Consider the following 14548-nt stretch of genomic DNA (forward strand, 5'->3'; position numbering starts at 1 on the left):
ACAAAAAATGTTATAAATAGTGTGTACTTCTAAATTCTAATCATACTTCCTGAGCTGTAGAGCTAGAGAGCAATGGCTCAGCAAGCGTTCATGGAAGTTCCAGTGAAGTATCCGGGCAAGCTTACCTTGAGGGTTGTCTTCACTTGCATTATGGCTGCTACCGGTGGCTTGATTTTTGGCTATGATCATGGTGTTTCAGGTGAATCAATAAATCCAATCTTTTTTGTTTCTTTTTCTTTTCTTTTTCTTATCTTTTGTTTAATTTTAAAGTTTTGCTTTTTTTTTATAAATGCCTTTTCAACTATCCTTCTTGCCACTTTGTTTGAATCTGTGAATGTGCTTCGAAATCTCAGAATCTGGGTATTCAATGTAATTTAGATATTAGGGGTTTTGTAATTCAGTTTTACCCTTAATTATGATGCTTATCATTGCAACAAGAACTGAATTTCTAAATTCGGTTTCTTTCTTTTTATTTATGACTAAAATTTTGGTACTTTTATGGTTCTGAAATCAATTTTATAATGTTCTTTTTTAAAAATAAAATTATATGCCTAAATTTTTAGTACTTTATGTGTTCTGAATTCAATTGCTGATAATGTATTTTAATTTTATAGGGGGAGTGACTTCCATGGATCCATTTTTGAAGAGATTCTTTCCCTCTGTTTATGAGAAGGAGTCTACTCTGAAGCCTTCTTCAAACCAATATTGTAAATTCAACAGTCAGGTATTGACACTCTTCACATCCTCACTGTATCTGAGTGCCCTTGTTGCTGGCCTCGGCGCCTCGAGCATAACTCGGATGCTTGGCCGGCGCGCAACCATGATCTTGGGCGGAATATTCTTTGTTGGAGGTGCATTACTCAATGGATTAGCTGTACACATATGGATGCTTATTATTGGGAGACTCTTGCTTGGTTTTGGAATTGGCTGTGCAAATCAGGTCCAACTTTTACTCGTGTTCTATGATTTGGTTATGCTCTGAATTGTTGCTGGAAACTCATATGTAGTTGCCCTTACGTGAAGTTGATAGTTGAGAGCCGGATTAGTTGCCAATTTAGTCAAACTGTCAAATTATCTAATGACTTTTAGTTATCAACTTCACACGAAAATAATTACATGTGAGTCTCCACCTTACTTGTCGACTAAAAGGTTCAATTTCATAGTTCAATTCAGAAAATGTAATCTCGTGACTAAATTGAACTTTATGAAAGGTTAGGGATTTAAATTAAATCATGGATTAATGCTTACAATCCCAAGAGGAAATTGAACCTTTCTCATTACTAGTCATGTATAGTTCTGACTGTGATCATTAGAATTTCTTATACGTATAATTAACTATGCTGTCTTTTGCAATTTGATTGCAGTCTGTGCCAATTTATCTTTCAGAGATGGCACCCTATAAATACAGGGGAGCACTTAACATGTGCTTCCAATTGTCAATCACTATAGGCATCTTTGTTGCAAATCTCTTCAATTACTACTTTGCAAATATACTGAGTGGTCAGGGATGGCGCTTGAGCTTGGGGCTTGGTGCAGTCCCCGCTGTTATCTTTGTCATAGGCTCAATTTGCCTTCCTGATTCACCAAACTCACTTGTTGCCCGTGACCGCCTTGAGGATGCACGAAAGGAGCTTGTGAGAATTCGTGGCACTACTGAAATCGATGCAGAGTTGAAAGATATAGTTGCAGCTAGCGAAGCCTCAGAGAAGGTTAAGCACCCTTGGAGAACCTTGATGGAGAGGAAGTATAGACCGCAGCTTGTTTTCGCCATATGCATACCCTTTTTCCAGCAATTCACCGGCTTAAACGTGATCACATTCTATGCTCCTATTTTGTTTAGAACAATTGGTTTCGGAAGCACGGCTTCTCTTATGTCCTCAGTGATCATTGGCAGCTTTAAACCTGTTTCAACCTTCGTTTCCATTCTTCTTGTAGATAAATTCGGAAGGCGCACACTTTTCCTTGAGGGTGGTGCTCAAATGCTGATTTGCCAAGTACTTATTTCACACTCCTCATATCATGAACTGGTTTCCTTTTTTCTCATTGGTTATACTAGTTCCTAATTAGTATCTTATGTGTGTTTTGCGCTGCAGATTATCATGACGATTGCTATTGCTCTTGCATTCGGCACTAGTGGCAACCCCGGCACACTTCCCAAATGGTATGCATTTGTGGTTGTAGGCATCATCTGCATATACGTTTCCGGTTATGCATGGTCTTGGGGTCCTCTAGGCTGGTTGGTACCGAGCGAAATCTTTCCACTTGAGATCAGGCCTGCGGCTCAGAGCATCACGGTTGGGGTCAACATGATCAGTACTTTCTTCATAGCTCAATTCTTCACGTCAATGCTATGCCACTTGAAATTCGGTTTGTTCATATTTTTCGGGTGCTTTGTGGTGATCATGACCATATTCATCTACAAGTTGTTGCCAGAAACAAAGGGTGTTCCTCTTGAGGAAATGAGTATGGTATGGCAGAAGCATCCCTTCTGGTGCAGATTTGTGGAGTCAGATAGCAGGACCAAGGTTGAATCTACATGTTGATTTTTAGTTGTTATTTCTTAGTCCTAGAATTTGTGCAACTGTGAATTAGCTTGAAAAATTCCTTAGCTTTTTACTTTTTCTTTTTTTCTCTGTTGATTTTTATGCACAAGGCGTTTGAGTTGGAATATAAACTCAATACCATATAGAATTAGATTCAAAGTTTAAAGTTCCAGAGTTACGTTCAATTGAACATGTCAAACACTAAGAAACTTTATAAGCAGTGGGAATTATAATTTTTTTTTGGTTTAATTACTCAGTTAGTCTTTATAATTTTATCAAATTTGTAATTAAGTCTTTATATATTTTTTTAATTGGGTCTTTATATTATTTTTAATTTTGTAATTAGGTAATTAATAGAATATTTCTCTCAAAAAATATGTAATTAAAGATTCAATTAGTTCTTAATTGTGAATATCTTCAATTTGTATAGAGATATTCAATTAATTATAATCTTTTTAGACCTAACTATAAAATTAAAAACAGTATAGAGAATTTATTAAAAAGAAAAAAAATTTAAAGATCTAATTATAAATTTAGTGAAATGATAGAACTAACAGAATAATTAAACTTTTTCAATCTTTTTATGTTACATTCTAAACCCGAGGGGGAGATTAGGGTGTTCTAAAATAATCTCCTTTAGTATTGTCATTAAGTAAAGATTCACGAACCACATCCATCCTCAGCACTTACAACAAAAATTTAGCATCTAAATACCCTCCCCAAGAAAATACTATTAAGTTAAATGTGGATGGCTCTTATTTTACTCTTAACAGCAATGCCGCTTGTGGAGATATTTTTCGAGACACTTTGGTGACAAGTGAATATCAATTATCTATTACCAAGGCAATATTCATTGTAGACCTCATAGTGTGGCCGCACCTTGTTGCTTATAGTCGTCCTTCCATCTCTTCCTTACCGTTCCAGAATCTCACACCAACCATGCCAAGATTAGTTTTATTTATTTTCTTCATTTATCATTCTCCAGTGGCACCAAGACTCCTCCGTTCCTCTTGCAAGTTGTTCCTATATCTTAAGCTCTTTGAAACTTAGCACACATCTGTATTTCAATTCCACGTTTTGGAATATTTGACTCATGTTTCTTGCTTTATTCCTTATAAATCTCTAGTCCCAACTTGTTTCCTTACCACCTTTCATCCATTCTGTCATACCTTTGTACCCAATCACCATCTTTTATGTCTTCTTCCTTTAGATTGTCTCCTCCAATATGAATTGAAGTGTCCTTTGCATCTCTGTGAGAACAACCTCCCATTTGATTTTTCATTCTTATACTCTTTCATAAGACCACAAGCTGATTTTCTTTATTTGACACATGTATCCTCCAATTTCATATATATTCAAATCTTTCCTACAAAGTTCACAATGCCACCAGACCCACAATCTTTTATTATTATTTTGACCCAGCCACCTCTTTTTCACGTCTATTTCCCTTTTTATTTACTTTCCTCCACTGAACAACTAGTGCCTTAGTCATCTCCCACGCTCTATCCACTTCTACAATCTTATTATCAAAAATTCGCATATGCCTACATGTCCATACTATCCAAACTACTGCAAAGAAGATAACTTTACAGTTGGAACTATAATTTAGTGGACCGAGTTATGACGTTAAATTTTTAATTTTTAATTTATTATTATTTTTATTTCATATTTTTACGTCCAAATTTTTGGTGAGTTAATTTTTTTGAGCTTGTGATCCTTTTTGAACTGTGCATTAAAATTTTTATGTTTAATAGTTTTGTTGAATATATATAAAGGAAAAAGTGAGTGAATCCAAGTTCTAAGCATGTAGATCTCTAAAAATTTCTGTGCTCAATAATTTTATTAAACATATATATGAGAAGAAGAAGACAATAATGAAGATAATAAAAGAGAAAAAAAAGAAAGAGCATAAAAAATCAAACAAAAAAAAGAAGAATAAAAAGGAAGAAAAAAAAGAGGAGGAGGTGATAATGATAATGACAATGACGACCATAACCAAAATAAAAAATAGAAAAAAGAAGCACACGTATTTACAAAAAAGAGAAAAATCACGTTGTAGCCGTCTAACATTTTTGTATATGCTATCTTAAAATGCAAAATTCCAAAGAAGCTTCTTAAAAAGTAAAAAACTGTTATTCTAAATTTGGTTTTATGAAAGATTTTTGTTTTGGTTTTCCTTGACGAGGTACCTCTTATCTAAATTTGGTTTATAAAATGTTATTTTACAAAATAATTAGTCAATTGTTTTATTTGCAAAAAATATGGTTAAACACATGTTTTTAAAAAGGAGGCCATTCTAATAAAGATGTTTAAAATATCTTTTTTTTTTAAAGATATTTTTTATTAATTAAAATTTAATATATATAATCGATTAAATTATATTATTTTTGTCAAAATTAAATCAAACAAATTAATTTAGTCAAAAAATCGTTAAACCAAACTATAAATTAATTTAAATTAATACTTTTTTATAAAAAATAACTATAATAACTTTAGTATAAAAAATAATTAAAATATTTTTATTATATATATTTTTTAATTTTAAAAACTCTAAATTCTACCTCTACTTTTATAGGTTTTGCCACTCCTTATAATTTGAAAGATAGTTGAGAGGAGAAGACGATCCCGGACCGTTAGGATGGTGATTTGTGAGAATCTTTTTGGGCTGACTATGTTAGGCCCAAGATAGTCTGAACGTCCGGTCCAGAACAATAATCAGGGATTATTGTTTGACTAGAGTCGTAAACAAGCTTTGAATTGTAATAGGTGTCGCTACTCTATATGTTGGTCAAATATTAGTCACCAATAACTATAGTTATCATAGTTTTAGAAGTTCAACTTAAAAGGACACTATTCACCATTCTAAAATCAATTATATATAAGAGATTATTCATAGTTTTAAAAGAGTCCATCATAATATCATAATCTATAATTTAGTATTTTTTTTTGCATAGTTGTCAAAATTAAATTGGTAATTAAATCGGTCAGATTATTAAATTATTAAGTCATTAATTTAATCGATAGGTCACAGGTTGAATTGATTAACCCAGTCCTATGTAAATAAAAAATAAAATATAGTAAAAAATTTAAAATTAAAATTTAAAATATAATTAATTTAAGAATGAGTGAGTTTATAATTAAAATTAAAATAAATTAAATAGAAGTAAATTGTTTGCTGAAAGATATTTTTATATATATTAATTTGCATGTATATTAATAACAAGTTTAAGTGGTTGTGAGTATTATGGTTTTTCTTGATGAGGGAGTTCAAACCCCAACTTTAACATTTTGAAAAATTTTTAAAATTTAAGCGATTCGATCGAACCGATTTTGACCAGTTCGTACCAGTTTATTACCTCATTCAGTCAGATCATCGAATCAGATTGACTTAAGATTCGATTCACTAATTTTTTGGTCGAACCGGTCGATCCGGTCCGATTTTGCTAACAATGATTTTTCACGACTTATGCTAATTTGAGTGAAATTTTTACAACTACACTATTTACTATTGAAAATAACAAATTAAAAACATTTTAAATTTAGAATAGGAGAATCGTAATAATTTCATATCTCCAACTTATTTTTTCTAACAAAAAATATGAGGCAACCACGGACGGTTCTACATACATTATTGTGGGGGCAAGCGCCTCCACTACAATTTGAAATTTTTTTGAATAATATATGATAATAATATTTATTTGCCCCCATTAGATTATTAAATTTGACCCCACAATAAATTTTTATTCAACTTTTGGTACTTAATCGTCAATTTAAAAATTTTATATTAGAAATTCGTTAAAACTTAGAATGATCAATTCTTAAATTTAAACAAAATTAGTGTTCTTTTTTAAAAATCAACTCAAAAGAATATTATTTATCTTCTTTTTAAATTAACTTTAATTTTTGCATAGCAACTGTATTAATTGAAAGAATTTTTTTAACTATAAATATAAAAAAGAGTCGACTTCTAATTGTGTTAGGAAGTGAATCTTTAAATAATTATTTAGTAATATATATAAAAAGAGAGAAATTTGGGTTTTATGATTTTTGTTTCGTCTAAAAATATTCGACTATATTAACTATATATAAAAAATCAGTTATTAAAATAATTATTTGTATAAAATATATATTAAAATATAAAATATACATTAAAAATAAGTTAAATAATACATATATTTATACACAGATATACAATAATTAATAAATAATTTAATATTTAATTTTTTATATACATATATTATTTTTGTTATAAAAATAATTATGATGTTATATAAATTTTGCTCCTACTACCAAAATTTTTTGGATCCGTCACTAGGCAACACCTCATAACAATATTTTACTTATAATAAAAAATAATATTTATAATAACAATTTTATTCTACACAATAAATCGAGATACATTTGGTATTGACAACCTACACGGTATAGTATACACATTCACCCTGTCGTGTCCTGCTAACACATTTCCTAGTTAAGACCATTATTGCTGAGAATACGTTTGGTCATCCTAATAAGAAGTTATTCGTGCCTACAACTAAACTATTGACACAAGGCCAATATATGCAGGCCATATAGTTAATTAATTGAATGTGGGAAATTGAATTTATTAATGAATGGAATTAGACTCTTGGTGGAGGAAGTAGCCAACTGGAACCGTCAATGAAACCAAGATTGAGGAAGGGTTGTGCCTCTGCATCACTTAGCTGCTTTGAGAATTTGGCACGCCCAGCGGGAGCAGCTCCAGCTCCAGAGTTTTTATACTCTCCAAAATATAAAGTTCTGTTCATACGAATGAACAAATAGTCAATAACTCATTTTCAAGATCAACATAGTTGGTGAGTAAGTCAAATATTTATGTTTATAATAAAAGTTTAATTTGAAAATACAGTAAAAAATAGTTATTTTACACGGATAGTGTATCAAAATTAAATAAGAAATATTAGAGAATTAACAGAATTTATTGTTTTTGTTTATCAGTTAACCATCAATATTTAAAAGTGTGAGTTAAAAATATATTATTGAATTATTGAGCTAAAGAAATTAGATGAATAGCTAAAAATAATGGTCAAAAAACAATATTCAGTGTTTATGATACTAGTATTTATGAATGAAAGATTTACCTATCATATTCAGTGTGCATGTTGTCACTCCAACCAACAGGATTGATAACACTGGTCATGGTGGTGTAAGCAAAAATGACTTTGGGATTAGACATCCATGCTCTACCCAAGTAAGAGCCAGTCCCTGTTCCGGTAACGTCGCAATGCACAAATGCGTAGGCAGTGTCCTGTGAGTCCATTGTTCTTGCTTGTGCCACTATCACTGTCATTCCACTGTCGCCAAGAACCCTCAACTCCGTGTTCTGCATTCCAATATTAGAAAGGATGCTCTTAGATTTCTGTGTCTAAAACTTAATTCACGAGATAAAAAAAATGTCTATACTTATAATTAAATATTTTAGATATTATCTGATGATTAGAATGTTTTAACTAATAAATAACTTCTTGCTTATAATGGAATGCATTAAAACATAATTATTCAGAAAAGAGATTAAGATTTTGTAAAATATCGTTAAAAAACATGTACCATAATTCCAAAGTTTCAAACTTCTTTACTATTGTTAGTTTGTTACCGTTATTTTTAGAATTTATTATTTGCGGTAATCATTTAGCCATCAACACAATTTTTTTAGTTTAGTAATTTAATAACATATTTCATTCCATACTTTTAAATATTGATAGCTATCTGATAAATAAAAACAATAAATTCTAATAGCCTACTAGTATTTCTCTAAATATATTTTAACATTTTGTTGTTAAACAAGTAAAACATTTTCTAAAGTAATTTCACGAAGGTGAATTCCCATTTTCATATAGAAAAACAGAGTTATTATAGTCATTATATTTACCAGGTACAATGACCTCCCGCTTCCGAAAATAAAATCGACGGTGCCTTGAACTAAGCAGTTCTTGAAAAAATGCCTATGTCTATCGTCACAGATTGTGTCTTGGAATCCCAACAGCTTGCAATTATAAAACGCTGCTTTGTCTCCAGAAATTCTTAATGCTACTGCTTGTGCTCCAGGCCTCTTTCCATCAGGTCTTGGTGCAGTATTCTGTGTATACAACAATTTCACAAACAATAAAATGATCATCAAAACATAATAAGTAAATCACCTATAAAAGGGGTAAAATTGAAATGATTATAAGTGTTGGATATGTTTGGTTGGAGGGTAAAATTAGGATAAAAGCTTTTATAAATAAAACTAACTTTATGCTTATAAAAGATGAAAATTTGATATTTTTACCTATGAAAGTTTAGAATATTGTCAATATAAATCATCTTTCATAGGTAAAAACTAGTTCAGTTCGTTTAAAAACTAGTTCATCTAAACCAATGATACACAAAATGCGATGAAATATTCTAACCGAGATTTGGATGTTAGCAGCGACGAAATAATCAGATTCAACAATCAACGTAGCACTGTCAACGGTGCCATATTGTTGTGCAGTGCCACCATAGGACAAGGTTGGTAAGTTCCCTCCAGGTGCGCCATAAAACGTGATGAAATTCTTGGTCCTTTCAATCTTGATCTTCTCATTGTAATTCCCAGCACCTATGGAGATTATCACCCGCTTGGCATTCCCGGAAGGGACGCTATTGACGGCGTCGGTGATGGTCTTGAAATCGCCGCTACCGTCTTGCATTACCTTAACCACTTTAGGACCTTGCTCGGCCGCCACAAGAGCAGGGTCCAAAGTGCTCTTTCTTTGTTCCAATGGACCCACATTTTGGTTGAACCATGATTCCAGTTGTCCCCTGTCAGTTGGAACTGGAGTTTTATCATCACATAGAACAACATTGGATGTTGTTAGGATTATTGTAACCATGACCATGAGAGACACCTTAGTGTTGGAGTTTCTTGGTTTTGTGGCCATTTTCCTCCTTATTTTTATTTTTTTTTGGAATTTTTTTTTATTTTGGATATGATTTATATTTTATTTTATTTTTTTTTTGGTTTGATAGTTGATTGATTGGCGATGCAATTTATAGGAAACGTTGAGCAAGAGAGATGCCTAATTTGTGACACTCTTTTTGGAGTGCAATGCATCTGATTCACCCATTTTTGGGTGATTGATAATTCAAGGATTTCGAACTTTTAATTGGACGATGAGGAAATTGCAATGCAGTTTAGTTGGATGGGCATTCTTCATTCTAGTCGCACCAATTTGCGAGCCTTACATTGGAATTAGACTGGTTTAGTGATTCTGCACCATCAATAATGAATTAAGAAGTTAAGTGTATTAGTGCCTAATTTAGAGTGAGAAAGTAGTGGAACTAATACTAATTAGGTAGAATGTGTACAATAAATTAAAAAAAGGTAAAATTATAATTAAAAATTGGTGAGTTCTATGATATAGAAAGAAGATTCCTTCGTCACTTATATATTTGTAAGGTTATAAGACAATTGTATAGAGAGAAAAAGTGGTAAAAGACAATCTCACGTGATGGTGATATATAGAATAAGCTTGTGTTTGTTATGATTAATTATTAAAAATGATATTGGATCTGATTGTAGTTGTGTTTTTGGTTTAAACTATTTTGAGAAAGTAAAAATAAATTTTGATTGTGGATTAACCTATTGATCCCAATATTTTTTTGTCCTATCGAATTTTGAATGTGTATTTTGTGAATTGTTAAGCTTGCAAAAGGACTATATATACTCATCAAGGTAATTCCACTAAACTTACATAAAATTCAGACTCTCTTTTTTTATGAATTAATTTCTTTTATTCACACATAAAAAATTAAATTTAAACTTTCAAATATTTATTAATAACTACTTATTTTAATATGTATATATAATTATATATCCATATATAAATATATATTTAATTATTTATATATAAATAAATTAAATTATGCATACACATTAGCGTATATAAATAAATTAATATCTTTTTCAAATTATATATTACTAATTAAAATTTTTATTATTAGGTAATTATATTCTAACAGTGTTTTTAGTAAGTTTTAACAATTATTTTTAAAAAAATTATTTAAATTAGTACTTTAAATACTAAACACATATAGCCTAAACGGTAAACATTCATTTATAAATATTCAACGTTAAATTTTATACCGTACACTCTAAATCTTAAATCATACTTTTTAAATCCTAATTCATAAATCTCAAACCTTAAACTTAAATTTTAAATTGTAAACCCATAAATTTTAAATTCCTAAATTTTTAACCTTAAATTCTAAATCTTGTAGTTAAAGTGATTCTAGAAGTAATACTTTGAACAAATCTGATTATTTTCATGTATTTTCATGTGAAAAAATGTTGTTTATACCATTAATTATATCTATGTAATAAAAAAAGTCTAGGAAATTAGTATTTTTATTAAAATTTGATCAGCACTTAACCAATAAAAAAAAGTTAAGGGCTAATATTTTTATTAAAATTTGATCAAGCACTTAACCAATAATAAAAAGTAAGTAATTCAATACCCTTAAATATAATCTCGCACTATTAAAAATACTAATATTAGTTAATTGATAAATACAAAACATAAAACTGAAAAAATATTAATTTATTTATATATGTTAATGTATATACATAATTTAATTTATTTATATATAAATAATTAAATATATATATATTTATATATGAATATATAATTATATACACATATTAAAATAAGTAATTATTAATAAATGTTTGGGAGTTAAGTTTAATTTTTCATGTGTGAATAAAAGAAATTAATTCATGAAAAAAGAAAGTTTAAATTTTATGTGAATTTAATGGAGTTACTTTGATTAGTATTACAACCTTAACAATTCACAAAACCACACGCTCAAAATTTCATCGGACAAAATCTACATGATGCAACAGATAAAGTTAATGACCAAACTCAAAGACAGGCAGTAAAGCAGTTATTAAGGAAACAGTGGGGTAAATTTTTGTATCTTTTGATAAAAGAAGAATATCACTGAGACGAAGAAAAGATTAGAAATGTACTTAAGAAAAATAAAGCATAGATGCAACATAAGAATGTAAAAACATGGCTACATAAGAATGAGTAGAAAAAATTAATATGATGATGAAGATGAAGAGTTTAACTGAATGTCACTCACAGAAGCAAATTCATGGCCAGGAAGAATAGCAGCAATCTCCTCCAACATGGAACCAGTGTTAGTGAAGGACATCTCCTGAGAAAGGCACATGCCTTAGAAGCCTTGGCCATGGCAGTTTTTTGGTCCTCAGTAGTAACAAAAGGCAGAATTGGTCATCTAATATAAGAAAGTTTATTGGTCATGAAGTAGTACATACAAGTAGTACTCATCAATTATATTAGGCACAAAACAGTGGTTTAATAATAACTAACAACTTCAAGCAAGGAAAAATACTACCAATCACAAATGCAAAACATGAGAAAACTTACACCCAATTTCATAAGCAATCCAAGAGGAAAAGTACCTAAATCTTGTGAATTGGGAAAAGGAAACACAGAAAACAAGTTCCGCTCTTTTCCATCTCTCTCAGGAAATTCATCAAACACATGGTAAGCATAACAATACTGAAGCGAGACAATCTCTCAAGCATGTTCCTCCAATAACAATAACAACACAATTAACAGGGAAATTGAAATTAATACCTTGAGAAGCTCATTGGCTTCAAGTGTCTCAATGAAAGAGGCTGCAACATTGGAGGTAACACTGGACTTTCCCACTAACTGGGTCTTGAAAAGCTCTTTTCTTTTAGTTAATTATATAAAACTTTCACTCCAAAGTTCAGTTAGCAGAACTCAAATATATATATCAGAAAGCTGTCTCTAGCACTTTTTCCATGAGGCTTCAAGCAAACATATACACCCTGAAAAAGGGGACCGATCTTAGATCTTATCATTATATGAATGAATATATCATAATATATGCAAAAAGAAAATGATTTCAGATTCCACAAAAGGGTGCATATACCATGTAGTATCTATATCTATATATCTACCTTTTTGAGGGAATCCATGGTTGGAGTTTCAGCAGTGTGGATACAGTTGTATTGATTAGCGTTGCCCTCACCCCATCCATCCAAAACCACCACAGCAACTGGCTTTAATTTCCCTTTGGCAGCTTTAGGTGATCAGCCAATTTCCACTTGACATCTGTACTTCCCATATTCCTAATACAATAAAAAGAAATCAAATTTTTTTCATTCTCTCTTTAAATTTTAGATCCAAATCAAATAAAATCAATCCAAAATATTTCAGAAACCACCAGTAACATTAAGTTGCAAGTCTCTCTTTGCACAATTCTCATATAGAAAATTTAGTCAATAGCCAAACCAAGGCATGCCAAGTTGATAATATTCCTACTTCTGTATCAATGGACAATGATGATGAATATTATCAAGATGATAAGAGACACACATACCTATAATGCAGAAGACAGTACCACCAAGTAAAAGCCAGCCAGCTTTTCCATTTCTCCAAAAGAAATGGAAAATATAGTGAGGAGATATAGCTTTGAAAATACTAGGATAATGGTGTATGATGCAGAGAGTGCTTCCACAAGTGCTGCAGCGGCATAAGCCAAAACAGAAATAATGGTTATATATAAACCAGGAGAGCGAATTGTCTGACAATGTCATAAAGCTCTAATCTATTCTGCCAAGCAAAAATCACTTCCTATGTTGCACCATTAAGATATTATAGCTTTGTATTTCACATAAAAACCAAAATTTCGACAAAAGAAGCAAACCTTCCAAAGTTTTATTGTACTTTCTAAACTATGGAATCTGCAACTTAAGCTCACAAAGTCACAATAGAACTATATAAATTTAAAACTTACATTTGCTTACTGAGGGAAAAAGTAATTACTAAATCTTAAAATTCTAAAAAAAATCCAAAAATAATCGAACAATACATAAATAAACAAACAAATAATAACTATAATTATAAATCATTAAGGGCTTGAAGAAGAATAAACTGACCTCTAATTAAATCACAATCCTAGGGTTTATTAATCCCAGCTACTGCATGCACCATCAAATTTCTTCAAAATTCAAACAAAAGTATGGATCATTGTAATTGTTATCTCCTGCTGCTACTATTTCATGTTTCAATGACAGGAAAAGCATTATTATATATATAAAACCCAAAGTAGTGGTACTCTTTACTATAATGTTATTCATACTGTATGAAAATTGAAAAAAACCTCATAGCAACAACAAAATACATCAATAAAATACAACAAAAACCTCACAGCACCTCCTTCTGATTAGGTTACCTGCACAGTTGAGGCGAGATCGAAGAGAAAAACACATCAACTAAGCAACACACGAGCGAGAAATGCACTTGTGATTTCTGTGAGAATATCTTTGATCAAGAAATTAATGAAACAAGTAGCGCATAAATTCGAATAAGAGACGGATTTTTCGTCTGTAATAATTTAATAAAACACAACCTTTTGTTTATTTAATTACAGACGGATTTTCCGTCTGTAACAATTTTTTACGGAAAAAAAAATTCATTTTTCCGACGGATTTATCGACGGATTCTCTTTTCCGTCTGTAATTTATGCTAATTCATTTTTTTTGTTTTCCGACAAAAAATCCCTCTGAAATTTCGTCTGTATTTCCGTGGAATAAAATCCATTGGAAATATCCGTTTGTAATAACTATTTTTCTAGTAGCGGTAGTCGTTATTTTAGTTATACTCTTTTCAAAATGTAACAATTTATACTCTCTTCTCTTCATACTGATTCATTGTTTTCTACAATGAATTACTCAAGCGATTCTCCACCAAGCTAAATCTTCCATATTAATTCGTTTTAGTTACAACGAATTATCTTGTTCCTCAATTTTTATTATTAAATTATTGTACCTAAATCGATTCAGGCGAAAATTATATGTTTAGTTTAGAGGGCAATGAATTTCATAAATTTAAAAAAGATATATATACAATTTTTAACCAGGACAATTGTATAATATTTGTACTAAAATG

At 30.5% G+C, this 14548-nt stretch overlaps 2 protein-coding genes across 2 annotated transcripts; one reads left to right on the plus strand and one right to left on the minus strand.

Annotated features, from left to right (window-relative positions):
* Positions 1–2792, plus strand: LOC107491235 (sugar transport protein 1). The gene is made up of 4 exons (XM_016112038.3): positions 1–199; positions 615–940; positions 1365–1994; positions 2094–2792. The coding sequence occupies exons 1-4, from the start codon at positions 73–75 to the stop codon at positions 2541–2543; spliced, it is 1533 nt and encodes a 510-aa protein (XP_015967524.1). The 5' UTR covers positions 1–72; the 3' UTR covers positions 2544–2792.
* A 4370-nt stretch (positions 2793–7162) lies between these two features.
* On the minus strand, positions 7163–9481 carry LOC107490895 (putative pectinesterase 63). Its single transcript, XM_016111701.3, has 4 exons — positions 8972–9481; positions 8452–8658; positions 7664–7905; positions 7163–7322 (listed from the first exon to the last, which is right to left on the minus strand). The coding sequence occupies exons 1-4, from the start codon at positions 9479–9481 to the stop codon at positions 7163–7165; spliced, it is 1119 nt and encodes a 372-aa protein (XP_015967187.1).
* Positions 9482–14548: the final 5067 nt, after the last annotated feature.

Source organism: Arachis duranensis, chromosome 5 (genome assembly GCF_000817695.3).
Source record: "Arachis duranensis cultivar V14167 chromosome 5, aradu.V14167.gnm2.J7QH, whole genome shotgun sequence".
Classification (NCBI taxonomy): Eukaryota; Viridiplantae; Streptophyta; class Magnoliopsida; order Fabales; family Fabaceae; genus Arachis; species Arachis duranensis.

What these genes read in the sequence shown, in the direction of transcription:
- LOC107491235 (XM_016112038.3), top strand. Translation starts at nt 73, where the DNA reads ATGGCTCAGCAAGCGTTCATGGAAGTTCCAGTGAAGTATCCGGGCAAG. An exon ending in CTATGATCATGGTGTTTCAG is followed by an intron (nt 200 to 614) that starts GTGAATCAATAA and finishes TTAATTTTATAG; the next exon opens with GGGGAGTGACTTCCATGGAT. An exon ending in GAATTGGCTGTGCAAATCAG is followed by an intron (nt 941 to 1,364) that starts GTCCAACTTTTA and finishes ATTTGATTGCAG; the next exon opens with TCTGTGCCAATTTATCTTTC.
- LOC107490895 (XM_016111701.3), bottom strand. Translation starts at nt 9,481, where the DNA reads ATGGCCACAAAACCAAGAAACTCCAACACTAAGGTGTCTCTCATGGTC. An exon ending in CTGCTAACATCCAAATCTCG is followed by an intron (nt 8,659 to 8,971) that starts GTTAGAATATTT and finishes TTGTATACACAG; the next exon opens with AATACTGCACCAAGACCTGA. An exon ending in ATGCACACTGAATATGATAG is followed by an intron (nt 7,323 to 7,663) that starts GTAAATCTTTCA and finishes TCGTATGAACAG; the next exon opens with AACTTTATATTTTGGAGAGT.